The following is a 15187-nucleotide window of genomic DNA, read 5'->3' on the forward strand; positions in this document are numbered from 1 at the left end:
TCTGCGTTACTTTAGCCAACACTTTTATAAGGCCACTAGATTAGATAATTACGAAATGTGTAGATAGAATACATATCTTTCAGGTTGTTATTTTGTCATTATGTTTAATGTTTTATTTACCTTTTAGTATTTTTTCTCAATTAAAAAGGAATTCTTTAAAACTCCAACAATGTGTTTATTTATTTTAAGATTTAAATAATAGATGTGTTTTTTTGGATGTTAAGAATCCTTGAAGACCACACTGAACATAATGTAGGTAGTTTCTTTGTTTAACTCTAGTTTTCATCTAATGCCAAATAACTCCACATATACAAACAGAGGAAGGGTAAACACATTGAGATAATAAACAAGCATCAATCTTTTGTTAACATCCAGTTTTATTTGAGAATTGGATATTTCAAAATGTTCCTACAGATACACCATCATCACTAGAGACTGGACACAGGTGTGTGTGTAGTAGTAGTAGCGTTTACATTCAGTTGGCACAAACCACTAGGATTTACAAAACAGCTGTCGTATTATTGCTGCACGGAAACAAAAACAATACAAGGTGATCTGTTTCAACAAACACAGTAGCATCGTATGTCTGCACGTCTTTACCCACAAATGGGTTAAAACATTTACTTTAACAAGAGCAAACAAAGAGTCACATTTGACCAGTTTCTGTTGTAGTAGTGTTATGTACTATCATTAAGCCACGGTCAGGTTTGCAACAAAAACGATAATACCTTATGTTTAAAAATGAAACTTTTTGGCATTTCATGATTGTCTGGGTTTCTTCCAAGCTTGTTGTGAACTCTCCCTATGTATTGTTTTTCATCACCTCCTTTAATCAATAGGGAGATGATAACACTAACACTCTTTCAATTCAGATCAGGTTACAAATAACCTTTGAATCAGGTCTACACTGTTTGGAATGGATTGATCCGTGAGGGAGCCAGGATCATGCATCTCACTTTAGATAGCAAAACACTGCAAGGCAGTTTACACGTTTTACAAAATCCACATACAAAAACTGACCTGAAGTAATACATTCAGATAAAGAGGTCGAGCCCCAAACTTCAAATCCTCTGCTGCCCCTTAAATACTTATTGTTTGGAGCCTTTATTTAACCAGGTGAAAATCCCATTGAGATCAACGATCTCTTTTTCAAAGGAGACCTGCAGCAAGACTGAAGCAACGGACAGAAAATGGAAGCAACCTTCAAGGAGGTTAGTAGAAGTAGCGCAGTCATAGTAAAACATTACTATCCCTTGCTAGGCACTTATGATTAACTATTCATTCAGCTTCAGTTTCTACTTTGCAGCATTGCTCAGCACTTCAGTCAGAATCCGTTTTCACCATTGATCAAAATGTCCAGAACACTTATTTCCCACCAAGAAGGCAAGGGGTAAAGATCACAATCTGATATTAAAAGAGTACCATTAAAACAAATGTATCACCACGATCAGGTGACCCGGACGTGCTTTTTTACTTCAATTTGAGCGTGTTCAATAAAAAATAGTTTGTTAAAATATTCGTTTTCTTTTAAGGGACAACCAGCTGATGTTAAGCATTAGCCAAAATCAATGTAAATGATAACAAGCCCTAGAACAATCAGCTGATAAGTTGATTAGTTAACAGAAATAAATCCCTATTTGATAAACAATCAATATTTTAAATAGTGAAAACACAAAACATAGGCTATTGAAACCTTATTAGTGAAGTTCTAGAGGTAAAAACAACATTAAAATATTGTTATTTGAGTGTCACTGTCATTCAAAGTAGTTGGATATCCTCACAGGAGTTTCCCAGAGAAGCTTCATCCTGACGCTGGCACTCTCCTGCGCTCAGCTGCCTGCCTCAGCTCTCGCCATGTGTCTAATGATAGAAACTATTGACACTCCAACCCCCTGTGAGGCTCCGCCATACTGTTCTCACCTTCATTCAGAAAACTAGGCAGCCGAGTCCCACTTTCTACACTATTCCACAGAACACATTGATATGTGGAAATGAATGAACATTTGATTTTGTGCTGAGGGTAAAAGGACAATGCAGAAAACACTAACATGTACCAAATCATTCCCATTTCAAGAAACTAAAAGCATCTCCTCACCGGCGTTTGTGCATATTTCAGTCAGCTAGTTCATTAGCCAATACTGCTACAGCTCTACAACTTGTGCCATGTTTAAACAAAACCCCTGCAGCTGTCAACCCTACATCAAACACAACATTTGTATATCCAGTTATTCCCGTAGGTTTACTGCTTTGGGGGGGTGCTACCTGAGCGGGGGGGATATCATTGGGATATTTATGTTTTTAATCTTCTGGAGCAGAGAGAGGAGCTGTGGATTATTGTAATTGTTTAATGCATCAGTGGGGGTCAAAAACACTAAACTCACAACTTAAAATGAAAGCGTTTAGTTTAGTTAATAAAAGAGCACATGTTCAATGTGAAAAGTGACAGTAGATATAGATTAGTTGCAATTTGGTGCTATATATATATATATATATATATATATATATATATATTCCTTTTTTTAAATAAATACTTTTTTTTTTTTTTTTTAAAACACCTTGAATTTCAGGGGGGGGCGCGGGGCATCGTTGGCGGGGCACAGCGCCCCTCCAAGACAATGGTAAGGGAAACACTGATATCTATATGTGACCGTGTGTATATTAGAAACACCTCAATACATTGTATCCAAAACAACACGGCTAGAAGCGTACTGGACTTAAAGCGACACTTGTCACACAGCAACAGCACATTGTAATCTTCATGATGGTATATGTTCATTGCAGGGCTGTCGTCAGGGGTTACATTAGACTGTATATGTAATATTATATTGCTTGATGTGCATTAAATGGGACTGTAGGAGGTTAACTTCTTGTTTTCCCAACTGGTACATAAATCTGTCTAAACATCTGTATTAGTACTTCAAACAACACACATTTCAATCACAATCTTTTAAAAAGCCCATCATAGGTCACAGTGCAAACAAACAAAATCACATGGGCACTCTTTATACTTCATATCTGTTGTCACTGGTGAGTATAATGTCAATCTTTAGCGGGCTCCACTTGTAGATAAATGCAACTCAAACAAAAACTGAGCATATGACGGCAGCAACAATGGCATGATTGTTGCTCTTCCAGTTGTACTATGACAACTTTTGTGCTTAAAAATACACCACTAACATCATATAATCTACTATAACTATCTTATATACTATCCTTTGGTATCATTCCTTAAAACAAATGCACTCACAAAAAAAATCTCAAGGGGGCTTATTTGACTGTTATCAAACGCAGCTTGAAAAGTTAGAAAATAAATAAGTTTAAATCTGCGTTTCAAAGGTGTCAGTTTTAAGCAGACACCGAAGGCAGTTGGGAGACCCCAGTGTGTGTGTGTGTGTGTGTGTGTGTGTGTGTGTGTGTGTGTGTGTGTGTGTGTGTGTGTGTGTGTGTGTGAACTTTCAGATTGACTGGTCCACCGGGGCAGGAGCGTTATGAATCATGTGTTCACACAAACGCACAGAAAATCACTGCACATATTGCACTTCGCTGTCCATGACAACAGTGTGTATCCTCCCACAGACCACACACACTTACATCCTCTGCTGCACACCGATAACGTGAGAGAATACATTAATATAAGGCATTCTGAGCCAGTGTGTGTACACCATGGTCACTCTCTAACTTCCCTTCTCTCCAGATGGTTCAACTGGGAACACGTCATCCAGCAATTTCCCCCCCCACCCCCCCTCTGTATCGCTACTATCGACCCGTGTAGCCCATCTCATGCAGCTTCTTCAGGACAATCTGGGTATGGTCAAAGGTGGTGAAGCTGATCCCCACGGCGAGGGGCCCTTTGACCCAGTTCATACTGAGACCTTGTTAGAGTCCGCGGATTATCCCTTCCTCGACCACAATCTCCTTCATGGTGCCCAGGATGGTGCCGTACGTGTGACCCGTGACTCCCGCAGTCTGCATGCGCCGCCGCACCACATCCAGAGGGTAAGAGGCCGACTGGCTGATAAGTCCTGCGCAGGCTCCAAACGCCATCCGTTCATACGAGTAGGGATCTGGGCGCCCGGTGTGGCTCTACATGGGAGAGGAGGAAGTGAACAAGGGTCATTTCATATATGCGACATTACAATGAGTGTAAAAGAAGCAGGTTGAGATAACTACGCATTACATCAGACTTGGCAGTGCATTACCTGAGTGTAGTTTCTTCAGTGTGTCATAGGTAAAGAAGCTGAGTCCAGCGTAGGGAATAACTCCCAGCATGGTGGGAGCAAAGCCGCGGTACAACGTCTTCAGGCCCTCATCTCGGGATATCCGCACAAACACGTGCAGGATGTTACTGTACCTAAACAGCGCAGGCAACAACATCAAAAGGAATATGAGAATGAACATGTGGACATTTTGCAGTAAAAAGCTCCTCAGATTCTGACATCTATTTCAAAGCCGTTTTCATTCAGGGAAATACTCTACAGTCCCACCAAAGACAACAGCAAGTCTGATCAATAACCCAACTCCCTCAGATGCCGGTGAGGTCGAGACTGGTATCCATTCAAAACTGTTTGAAGCAGGACTTTTATTTTGGTTTCTGTGGGGGAAACTTCTGTAGCAATGGAGAGTCAGGACTCAGAGAGACACGAGGAGAGCTGGAGCTTTGATGGCAAACACTGACGGTTTATTTTGAGTTACGGCCGGAGAATTGACAAGACAGGTGGAGTTGACACAGCGGTTGCCAAACCAATTCTGAAGAACTCTTTCTGCAGCTCGAGGTTTTAACTAGTTCGGAGTGTAATAATCAACATTCTTTATCAGTGAGACTAAACAAAGATGGACCCTGAATCTAACAACAGCTCTCGTCCATAGAAAAGAATGTGCGCCAGGGAACCTTCGTCCCTGAACAGTAAACTACCTCATGGCGGCTTGTGCTCTGTCATAGACTGGCAACAACAATGCTCCCAAGCTGCTCCTCCTTAAGAGAGATAGCAGCAATACCCAAGGCCGTAGAACTATGCCATGGGAAAGGAGACAGTGAGAGGAGAAAATGATGAACTGGGTCGAAGGTTGAATACCTAAGCAAATGATTCCCTAACAGTTGCTTCATCAAAAATATATTTGTTTCCAGACTGGAAAATATATAGTATTGAATAAGTGTCTGCAACAAAAGCAACATGCCTCACAAATCTAATATCAAAGTATTTACGGCCTTCGGGTGTTGATATCATAATTGTATAACTGAATGAATTGCTAAGAGGAGTCGATTGCTCTACAACTCATTCAAATGTTTCATATTTAATCCTGAACCTGAACAGTGTAGCATAGCAACACAGTCCAAAGCAGTCCCTGGTTGTTTTGCTGTAGTGTTAAAAAAGTTGAAAGATACTTACATTTCTTTCGGCGTTACAGCCATCCTAGCTCGCACCATGTCCAGAGGATAGGTCAGCATGACTGCCGTGAAACCAGCCACAGCCCCGGCCAGGAACCTCGGGATTGGAGGCAGGACTCTGGAACAGGGACGAAACATATATAAACCTTTCAGAGTTATGTTACTCAACCAGACATAAAGAAAACCTTTAGAGTGCTTATTACATGTAACCCTTATGTTGTGTTCGGGTCTCCCGTGACCCGTTTCAAGTTAAAATGATATAATAACTGCGCTCTAGTTTTTTGTATCGGAACAAGGCTTCATGATATCCTCCACAACAGCTATATCAACACTACAAAACTGATTTTGACCATTTTAGCCAAGTCTGAAGGTCTCTAAAAGAAAAGTGTATCATTTGGTGTTGGGGTCTGGGAAGACCCAGCTGCATTGTTGTGGGTGACTCGGGGTCAAATGTGGCCCAATCAAGACTCATCTTTGACTTTAGACACCCCTCCGCAACCCCTTCACCCACTGTAACAATAATTGTTCGCAACATGCACCTGGTCTCCCCTCCCCCCACGGGAACTCCACCTTTCTCAAAGAATATGTACACTCACACTTGAACCTGAACATGCAACGTGTGCAATATGTGGTGTAATGTGTTTTGGGGCCATACAATAAAATGACAACAGGATTGTACGGTTATGAATACATAATAAGTTAGTTATTATGTAGTTAAAACAATATTGGATGATAGTCATTTTTGTGTTTTGGACTGAAACAAATCATGGCCCGCGAACACCATGAACGGTAACAGCTTTCCAACACAACACAAGGGTTAAAAACAAACAACAGTCGAGACATCTATCAATATACCCTGACACTCACTTCCCCTGAAAGCCGTAGTAGCCTCCCAGCATCCTCGTGTACTGCTCGTGCGCACAGAACTGGATGGCAGCGTACGGGATGACTCGCACCATGGTGGCAGAGTTCCCCCTCCACAGGCTGAAGAAGCCATTCTTCAGGTAGGTGCGGTAGATCAACCTGTAGGCCTCCTGGAATGTAATGCACACACATTGATTGATGACAAGCTATTGTTGTTCAGATTTGTGTCTGTAAAACGTGTTCCTGTGATGTATTCTTTAAAAAGGTCCAAATGAGAACTATTAACCGTGAATTCAACTTTAGTTTTGTGAATTGATCTCTTGTTATGAATGAGAATCAGACAATTGTTTAACCAAGAAACTATAGAATTGTGATCAAACTTACCTTACCAGAGAATCTATCTGAAGACACTAAAAAACAAAACATATGTGCAATATAAATATTCACATTATTCATATTATCTATGTTTACCTGTGTACAAGTATGTCTTTATTCTTTTATTGATTGCTGATTGTCTTATTTTAAAACTGGAAAGCACTTTGGTCAACTGAGGTTGTTTTAAATGTGCTATATAAATAAACTTGACATTAATCGGAATGCAAGAGCAACCCAGTTAAAACACAAAAGCAGTTGTAGATAGATCAATGTGGGTTGTTTCTTATCTAAAAATAGATCCACACTTGCCTTGGAAGATGATTTTGGTTCTGTCCAATGGGGCGACAGCTGTCTTGGCCACAGCGCCCGCTAAAGCTCCAGAGAAGATGGAGTTGAGGATGGAGCGCGTCTGCTGCAGGTCCTGCACAGCGATGGAGGAATCTCATTTAGGGTCAGCAACACTAACAGAGTGAGGCCTGAAAAAGTGCCTCCTTATGTGAACAAAGTAGTGTTTGAGATGCTGTTGATCATTAAACCGGAGTTATGAAAGGATAATAGGTGACTGGCCGGCTCACAAATGGGAGAAGATGTCCTTAATGCAGTGGTTGGAGAAAAAACAAAGTCAGGCCCCCCCCCAACACAAAGTCAGGCTCAGTGGCGGCGCCAGAGACTTCTTTTGGGGGTGCTGTGGGGTAGCTTGACGTTTCATAGAGGGTGCTCAAACATTTAGGGTTTCCCATTAATGTACCGGTCGCCACAGAGGAATGTTCTACTGCAACACTCCCCACGTATATACACAATGTACCGCGACTGTTACAATGAAGGCTCGATAATCAGCTCACGGCATAAGCAGGGGTAAAGTGCTATTTTTATAGGTGGTGTGTGGATGTCACATAGGGGGGTCTGGGGGCAAGCTCCCCCGGGAAGATTTATTTTTAAATATTGAAGTTAAAAGCATCAATCTGGTGCACTTTGAGAGCAACATGAAGAGATCTATGGATACCTCTCTCAACACCCAGATGAAACAGAACTGTAAACAGATTTACTTTTTCTTTATGGATATTTTACAAATCACCCTTTTAAACGTTATTCTAGTTTTACTGTCATATAGTATTTCATAGCTGTTTTTCATTTATTCTCTTATTTTTTTATAACTATAATGATCATATAAACGTGTGCCTCGGAAATAATTGTTTACATTAATGGTGACCAAAACTTTTGAGTGAGATAACACTGAGAGTCCTTTAGCTCACTGAGTCTCTCAGTCTGACAGGAGAGGACTCTCCTCCACTTTGTTGTTGAAAAAACTCCTTATATCCGTTATCGTAGCTCGCTAGCACCAGAAGCTAACAACAACGATCTCCGGTACCGGTGCTCTCTCTCTCGCTCGTGCACACAAAATGGCTCGTTCCACACACACAGCCGAGTTTAATGAAACACAGAGACCCAGACGTAATAGTACTGCATCATATTATTTTCGAATCAATAATATTTCAATTTATGATTTTTTTTAATAACCATTTTTCCTCCTGGTCTCTCGCGCCCTCCCTGGCATGCCTCTGCCCCCCACTTTGAGAACCACTGCCTTAAAGGAAGTAAAGAAAGCATCTACACACATATACTTTTACCAGGTCCCAAATCTATTATCTCCTTGTTTGCCTCCCATATATAACATTACATGAAATGAAACTACATACATTCAATACTGTGGGCAATCCCCACAGGAGCAATTTGGGTTGAAGTGTCCAAAAAAAAACTCCCACCATATCAACTGTGGGAGGTTGTAAACGCGTGTCCATCTCACTTTGACAGTTAACTTAAATCTGTATAAAAGTTATACAGAAAAATCTCATCTATGAGGCATATCTTATCTCATAGGCATACAATACAACAAAGTACTTAGCAGAGAGCACCTTCCACAAATAAAACACAGATGAAACATTGACAGCAAAATAACATTTGGAAAGCCTCTCTAAATCTGCTATTCTACGTTACCAGATAATCACTTTTTATTTAATTCTACATAATAATATAGTCAAATCCAAACATGAAAGCAAACCTTTGTTTTGGGGTGGATGTTTGGCAGCACTTCTCCCTGTAGTGAGGCCCGTTGCTCCTGGACTCCACTCCCCATCCCGGAGGACTACGCACTGCTGTCACTGAACCTGCTCATGAATTCAACTGCTGCAGACAGGGGCAGCACCACCAGGGGGGGGGGGGGGGAGGAGGGAGAGAGAGAGAGAGAGAGAGAGAGAGAGAGAGAGAGAGAGAGAGAGAGAGAGAGAGAGAGAGAGAGAGAGAGAGAGAGAGAGAGAGAGAGAGAGAGAGAGGAGAGAGAGAGAAGAGAGGTCAGTTTTAGGTTAGCCTAAATATAAAACAATTGACGAGATGTGTTGGTGGCTGAGCGTCCGTGTCAGGATCGAGTGACAAGCCTGTCATGACAACACTGTCTACAAAGCAATATTTTACATACAGGAGCATAGCTAGATTTGATCATGTGGCAAAATGAGTACAAATGTATTCAAGTCATGTCAGCATGTAATGACTGAGAGAGGGGGTTATCTACTAACAAGATACTGTTAAAACAACCTTGTGTTTTCCCTGAAGAACCATCCAGTTACCTTTTACCCAATTGCCACACCTATGCCAGCTTAAGAAAGCTAATGGGCAAAGTACAATGTGTGAAGTAAGTTACACACAAACAATCTCTTGAAGAATTGTCGGTGAAAGGTGATGTGTGAGCAAAGCTTTTAAAAAAGAAAAACAAGAGAACCATTTAACCCTCTTCATCGCTAACATACCAGAGGACAGTATTATCTCTGTACAATCAGGTCTTTCTTGTATTGATAGTCACTGCAGACTATCATGAGATGTGGGATCTCATTGCCTTAACAAACAAAGATGGCTGCATGTTCTTCATTCTACTGGACAAACCTATTCATGCAACCTTCACCCCACAGGCTCGCTGCACACTGTTCACAGCTGAGCAACGCTCAAGCCAACTGTACTCTCACAGTCACTATTTAAAAGCTTTCAAATATATCAACCTGAACTGCATGAGAACATATTCAAAGTTAAAAGCTAGGCTGCAATACTTATTTTAAAGACTATTATTTAACTCTTAAATAAGGTTTGTAGTATACATATTTTCCACAAAACAGCCAAAAATAGGGACTGATTCGTCTGTTGTAGTTACTTTATTAATCATTTCTTGATGTTGAGATCATTTAGGGTTTAGATTTGTTTCCACATAGTTTATATAATGCGTATGTTGTTGTCAACTGTTCCCAGAGAACATTTAGTTACACGTTATATTCAATTGAATTGTCTTTTCCAAATGGCTTTGTCAGTACTAGACACAATTATGTTGTTGAATGTTACAGTGCAGCCATGAAAAGATGGCACCTCTCATTTAAATAGTTCAATCAATATAAGACTGATACAGCTTTCAAACAAGGACTAGGCTATTACTGGAGGGGTTTTTGTAAACTCCACTTGAAGGAGTTTAGAAACAGCGAAGAGAAAACAAGAGGAAGAGAGAAAGCCATGAGACAAGAGAGCAAACAGTGTCAGCTGAAAGGCTGTGTAGTCGTGGGCAACTGATATTGGCTTCAGGACCGCAGGGCTTCAAGCCAGATCCTCAAATGAGTGCTGACCTAACACCCCTTTCACCTCACACACTGTCCTTGCTCCGGGACCTTCCCTCATTCCTCCCCTTGCATATCCTTTTAACTCTACCCATTTAGTGTGCCTCAGGAGTCGAGAAGAAGAGCAGTACCTGTGGTTTGATAGCGTTCATAAAACACAAACATCTCTGTGTGTGAACTATTTATCTGAGACATTTAGCAAACTGTTTTCTCAGCTAAGTAACCTACATGGCCATAATCATCAGTCAAACGTATGTGTGAATGTAATTTACTTGGACTGAATAGTGCTCACAATTTTCCTGAGTCTAGGAAGACATCTTCAACATTTGAGTTTTGTTCAGATCAACCAAAATAAATCATAAAATAATCACCATTTACAATCAAATCACATTGACAATCAAGTCTGTCAATGGACTGTAGGATTCTCAACCTTTTTTCAGCTCTAAATACAATTTAAATTATAAAATCAATAATTGTGGTGTAGCTGTATGTGACTGAATTAAATCATGCGTTGTGTATACCTCCTGGTATTTATACGTTGTTGAAACATTAGGCAATATCATATGCTGTAGTTTATCATGTCATATTTTCATTGTACTTTTTGTTTCTTTGGTTTATATTTATGTTTGGAGTAAATAATTGTTTTTATTCTTTTTTGACACCCTGAGCAGCCAGCTAGCTGTCAGTAGATTAAAACTAACGTTACATTTCTTACCTTAAACACCATCACGAATATGTCTGATACATTTATATCCTTCACTTGGTGCGTTGTTTCGAGTTTCTAGCAGGTTTTTCGAAAGCTTTTTCCAAGTTAGCGAACGCGTTAGCAAGTTAGCTAGCTGTTAGCTCACTGAAACAACGTTAATGTTATCTCGTCGACACAGCTGTGGAAATATTAAGTGTCTTTCTAAAAATGTCTCCTGGTGTAACGACACGTTTCTCATAACCCTCAGGTCTGCAGTGACTTTAAGTGAGTGGCTGTCTTATTTATGCCCTTACTACTGCTGTCAACGACCCGAGGAGGTTAACGTTAGCCACAGTGAGGCTGGATAAGGAGGAGCGCGGTGGCATTCTGGGAAATGAAGTCCCAACGAGGAGGGGCATGTTTGGATCATAGGTTTGGATAGGTCGGTAGAGGGGCGTGAGCAGAAGACACACTTGGCAACAAGCTTGCTTACTATAGCCTTGTTTTTTTTCTTGTTCGTGAAGTACTTTATTGATGCTCAGTAACAGGCAGAGTTGTATTAACAGTTGTAACAGCTCCTACGTATGTATGTATCAATGTATGGTATCTTAAATAAAAGTCACAACAATTAACAATAGTGAGTCACTATAACAGTCAAACTGAGAAAATCAATACTAAATGTTCAGTACAGTTGCCAATGGTAGATCTTACTATCAGAGATTTTAATTTAAATTGTAATAATGGATAAACAAACGAAACACATACAAACGAAATGTTTAGATCTAGTAAAAGTATAATTCATTCAATACATGTACATGTGGCTGCAAAGAGACTGCACAAACCAGTGCAGGTAAAATGTTTGCATAGCAGCAAATACATTTATTAAGATAAACCCATGGCACCAAAAGTAAGAAATTAACATCTACATATTATCAACAAAAATATGGTACAGATATAAAATTGGGCAACAGAGGATTTGTGAGCAAACAAAACATGATTACCTGGACTACAATGACCTCTCAAAGGCGTTGTGTCGGACAGGTGGCCTTCTTACAAATATTTGTTCTACATCCTCTCCTTTTAACAAATGTGTCAAACTGGGTAGATGCACCAGCTTAAACTCTTGGCTATTCCAACATAACATGTTTTCTTGCCTGAAAAGAAGCTTTAGGCTCACTGTAAGGATGTACATTAATGCTCTTCTTTACTTTCACTGGGTGAGGCTGCCATGTTTGCCGGTCCAGAGCTCTCGGAGCTCCACGTGACATCCAAGATCTCTGAGGGCTGCTTTACCCACATCTCCACAGTCTTGATGGGTCTTGAGGTACTGGTTTATCAGGTCCTCTGCGCCCAGATCCAGGATTGGTTGGCTTAGGTTACTCAAACGGCCAACCAAGTTTCTCATCAGCATACATGCCTGTTTCTGATTTAAAAAAAGAAAACATGGACAGATTGTTGGCAAACATAAAAAGGCCTGATTTGTATTAGGTACAAATATTAATGAAAATGAATGACCTTGGAATATGGATATAATACCTGGACATTGATCGAATTGGTATGTGTCCTCATAGCCTGCACAGCAGCCAAGGCACCTCCATTTTCCATGATGACTATACAGTTTTCCGGTTTACGCAGAGCAAGCACCGAGAGACATGCACAGCCTTGCTCACACACCTACAGTAGAACATGAACATAATCTTAGGACATTTTCCAGAATTAAATCACTACTCAATTACATTTTTATCAAGCAAAAAACAACCAATTATAATATTTGTAAGCATCAATCTGTGTTAAATGCTACAGGTATGACATTTTACTCACAGCGGAATTGTTCATGTGTCGGTTCATGGCAATGACAATGAGCTGGACTCCACCGGCATTAACAACTGCGTCTTTCACGTCGTCATTTCCTGCTATGGCCCGTATCGCACTAAAGACCTGCCGAATCAACTCCTGCAATGATAAACCAGTTCAGTGAGCATAACATACACAGTGAACATATATTCCTGACAGTCTGTAAAACATCGCCATGTTTTAAGCAGGTTACCGCTTTCTCATAGCCTTCCGCAAGCAGCGTCATGATGAGTTTCAATCCCCCCAGGTCACAGATGTCCTGACAGAACTCATTCCTCACAGCCAGATGGGACAACGTTGCACACAGCTCACTCAGAACAGAAGTATTATCAAGGTGAGCTGTGAGGGAAAAACAAAGGATATCATCAGAATTCGTTTTGTTTTTTTAAACTAAAGTGGTTAAAGATATCATGCTAAACACCTGAAACAACTATTCATCAGCGGGCCTTACCTTTCGCAGCCCCAATTAAAACCTTCAGTCCACTATTCTCGAGAACAATCATCTTTGCGTGTTCATGAGCTTGCCCAAAGGCAACTCGGACATCATCGTCAAAGGTCATGACCTTGAGAGCTGCAGTGGCCTCCTTGACGATCTGAGCACTTTCACCGTGTTGTTTGATGGCACCGGTCAGCAGAGGCAGGATGCCAGCTTTGACCAAATCCTGCCTGTTCTGTTCATGTTTCAAACAGCATTGACGGACGGTGGTTAAGGCTACACGTGTCACAGAGGACTCTGCCTTGTACTTCTTGAGGATATTCAAAAGGAATTGCTGGCCCTCTGCATTCAACAAGTCTGGCTGTCCATTTGTCAGGGCAGCCAGGGCGGAGAGAGCGGTAAACACAGCTTCCTGCTCCTCCACACCCTTTTTGCAGTAAGAGAGGATGACGGGGTAGGCGTCTTTTTGGGCAGCCAGGTACCTCTGGGCAAGTTCAAGTGAACAAAGCTCGGTAAAGCGTTTTAAATCTGCCTTCACATCCTGCACACTGGCTGAATCTTTTACAATGCAGAGGGAATTCAAAACCTGAAAGTAGAAAACAGATGTGAGATTGTGAAACTTTTGCACTCAGTAATCCCTTTTTCTCAAATTAGGATTACCTTTAAGACTTCATGTGTTGGCTCTTGTTTGCCATCAGATGATACTGGTGGTACAGCTTGTATTATACAATTGAGGTTCACACCTGCATCGACACAGAAAACAGGTGTGGATGAATACTTTAAACTATTTTGTGGGCTGATGGTAAAACTTGTTATCAACTTTCCAATAAGGAACTTTAAAACATTGTTAGTCACTATCCAGCTTTATCTTGTGTGTGGGTTGATGGAACAACGTTTAAGTAAAGTCAGTTACTAAATGAATGGAAAGGAAAGATACTATATAATACTTATTTTCTTATACTAAGAGATTTTTAATTGATCAGAGTCTTCGTGAACCAGCTATTGCCATTTTAGAACATTTAGAATAGCATGGGTCACAACGGCACACTATCCCTTTCGATCAATTTGTTGGCTTACATATAGAAGTGTAAATGCAAGTATTTAATTTGAATGTGTTTCCCTACAAGTATATCTCCTTTCCCTGATGTATGCTAGGTATTTAGCTGGGTTGTTGTACAATTTGTAAATGTATACTGTAACGTGTGTGTGCTTCTCTTGTTTGGTATACTGTAATCAAGGCACTATTTGTAAAACAAAGTTTGATCTGTATGGCCTTTGCTGATGAAAAAAAGGTTGTAAATAATTCATATGTTTCACCTAAAGTTTACCTATATGATAGGTTTGGCTTCATTAAGATAATAATATACAGTCTGACTATCAACAAAACTGTTCACTCCTTAAATACCAGCCATCGTCCTTTGTAGCTCTGTTACCTTGAGACTCAAACTGCTCCACAGCATCCTTCAGAGCCTCATCAGGATCCATCTCAAACTCCTCCATGTTTTCCCTGACAGCAGCATCGAAGGTTTCCTGGGTGATCATCCGCTTAGCCATTTTCTCCATCTGGTCTCTACTCTGAAATGTCATAAAGATTATGTCAAACAATGAGAATATCAAACTCGTTGATTCAGTTTCAGCTAGTAATAGCTAGTGTTAGCTAGACGATGTGTTGTCTGCGCTCTTGTTTTCTACGGTGGCTGTTTCATTTCACAAAGCTAGCGATACATAAAGCTCTTCTAACGTTTTGTTTATCACACTTGAGACAAATATCTTCATAAAAAAACACAAGTCACATCACTTAACTGTTACCAACGCCCAGTGACAGACAGGCTGCTCTACTGTTATCAATGAAGAACAGACTGCCGCTTTCGATTTACGCTGTTTGCGTAATGGTTGTGCTCACTCCTTACAGCTCCTACTAACGCAGGGCGTACATTTGC

General features: G+C 40.6%; 2 protein-coding genes across 2 annotated transcripts; both read right to left on the reverse strand.

The window, feature by feature from the left end:
• Positions 1–2931: 2931 nt before the first annotated feature.
• On the reverse strand, positions 2932–11328 carry slc25a42 (solute carrier family 25 member 42). The gene is given in 8 exon segments (XM_034196162.1): positions 2932–4083; positions 4195–4351; positions 5388–5504; positions 6254–6420; positions 6635–6660; positions 6935–7046; positions 8685–8809; positions 10988–11328. Coding segments are annotated over 7 exon segments (981 nt in total). The 5' UTR covers positions 8760–8809; positions 10988–11328; the 3' UTR covers positions 2932–3756.
• Positions 11329–11460: 132 nt separating this feature from the next.
• Positions 11461–15187, reverse strand: armc6 (armadillo repeat containing 6). The gene is made up of 8 exons (XM_034195930.1): positions 15051–15187; positions 14681–14822; positions 13908–13990; positions 13263–13833; positions 13005–13150; positions 12779–12910; positions 12494–12631; positions 11461–12380 (listed from the first exon to the last, which is right to left on the reverse strand). Exons 2-8 carry the CDS (start codon positions 14808–14810, stop codon positions 12168–12170), a joined length of 1413 nt encoding a protein of 470 aa, XP_034051821.1. The 5' UTR covers positions 14811–14822; positions 15051–15187; the 3' UTR covers positions 11461–12167.

Source organism: Gymnodraco acuticeps, unplaced genomic scaffold, assembly GCF_902827175.1.
Source record: "Gymnodraco acuticeps unplaced genomic scaffold, fGymAcu1.1, whole genome shotgun sequence".
NCBI classification, from domain to species: Eukaryota; Metazoa; Chordata; class Actinopteri; order Perciformes; family Bathydraconidae; genus Gymnodraco; species Gymnodraco acuticeps.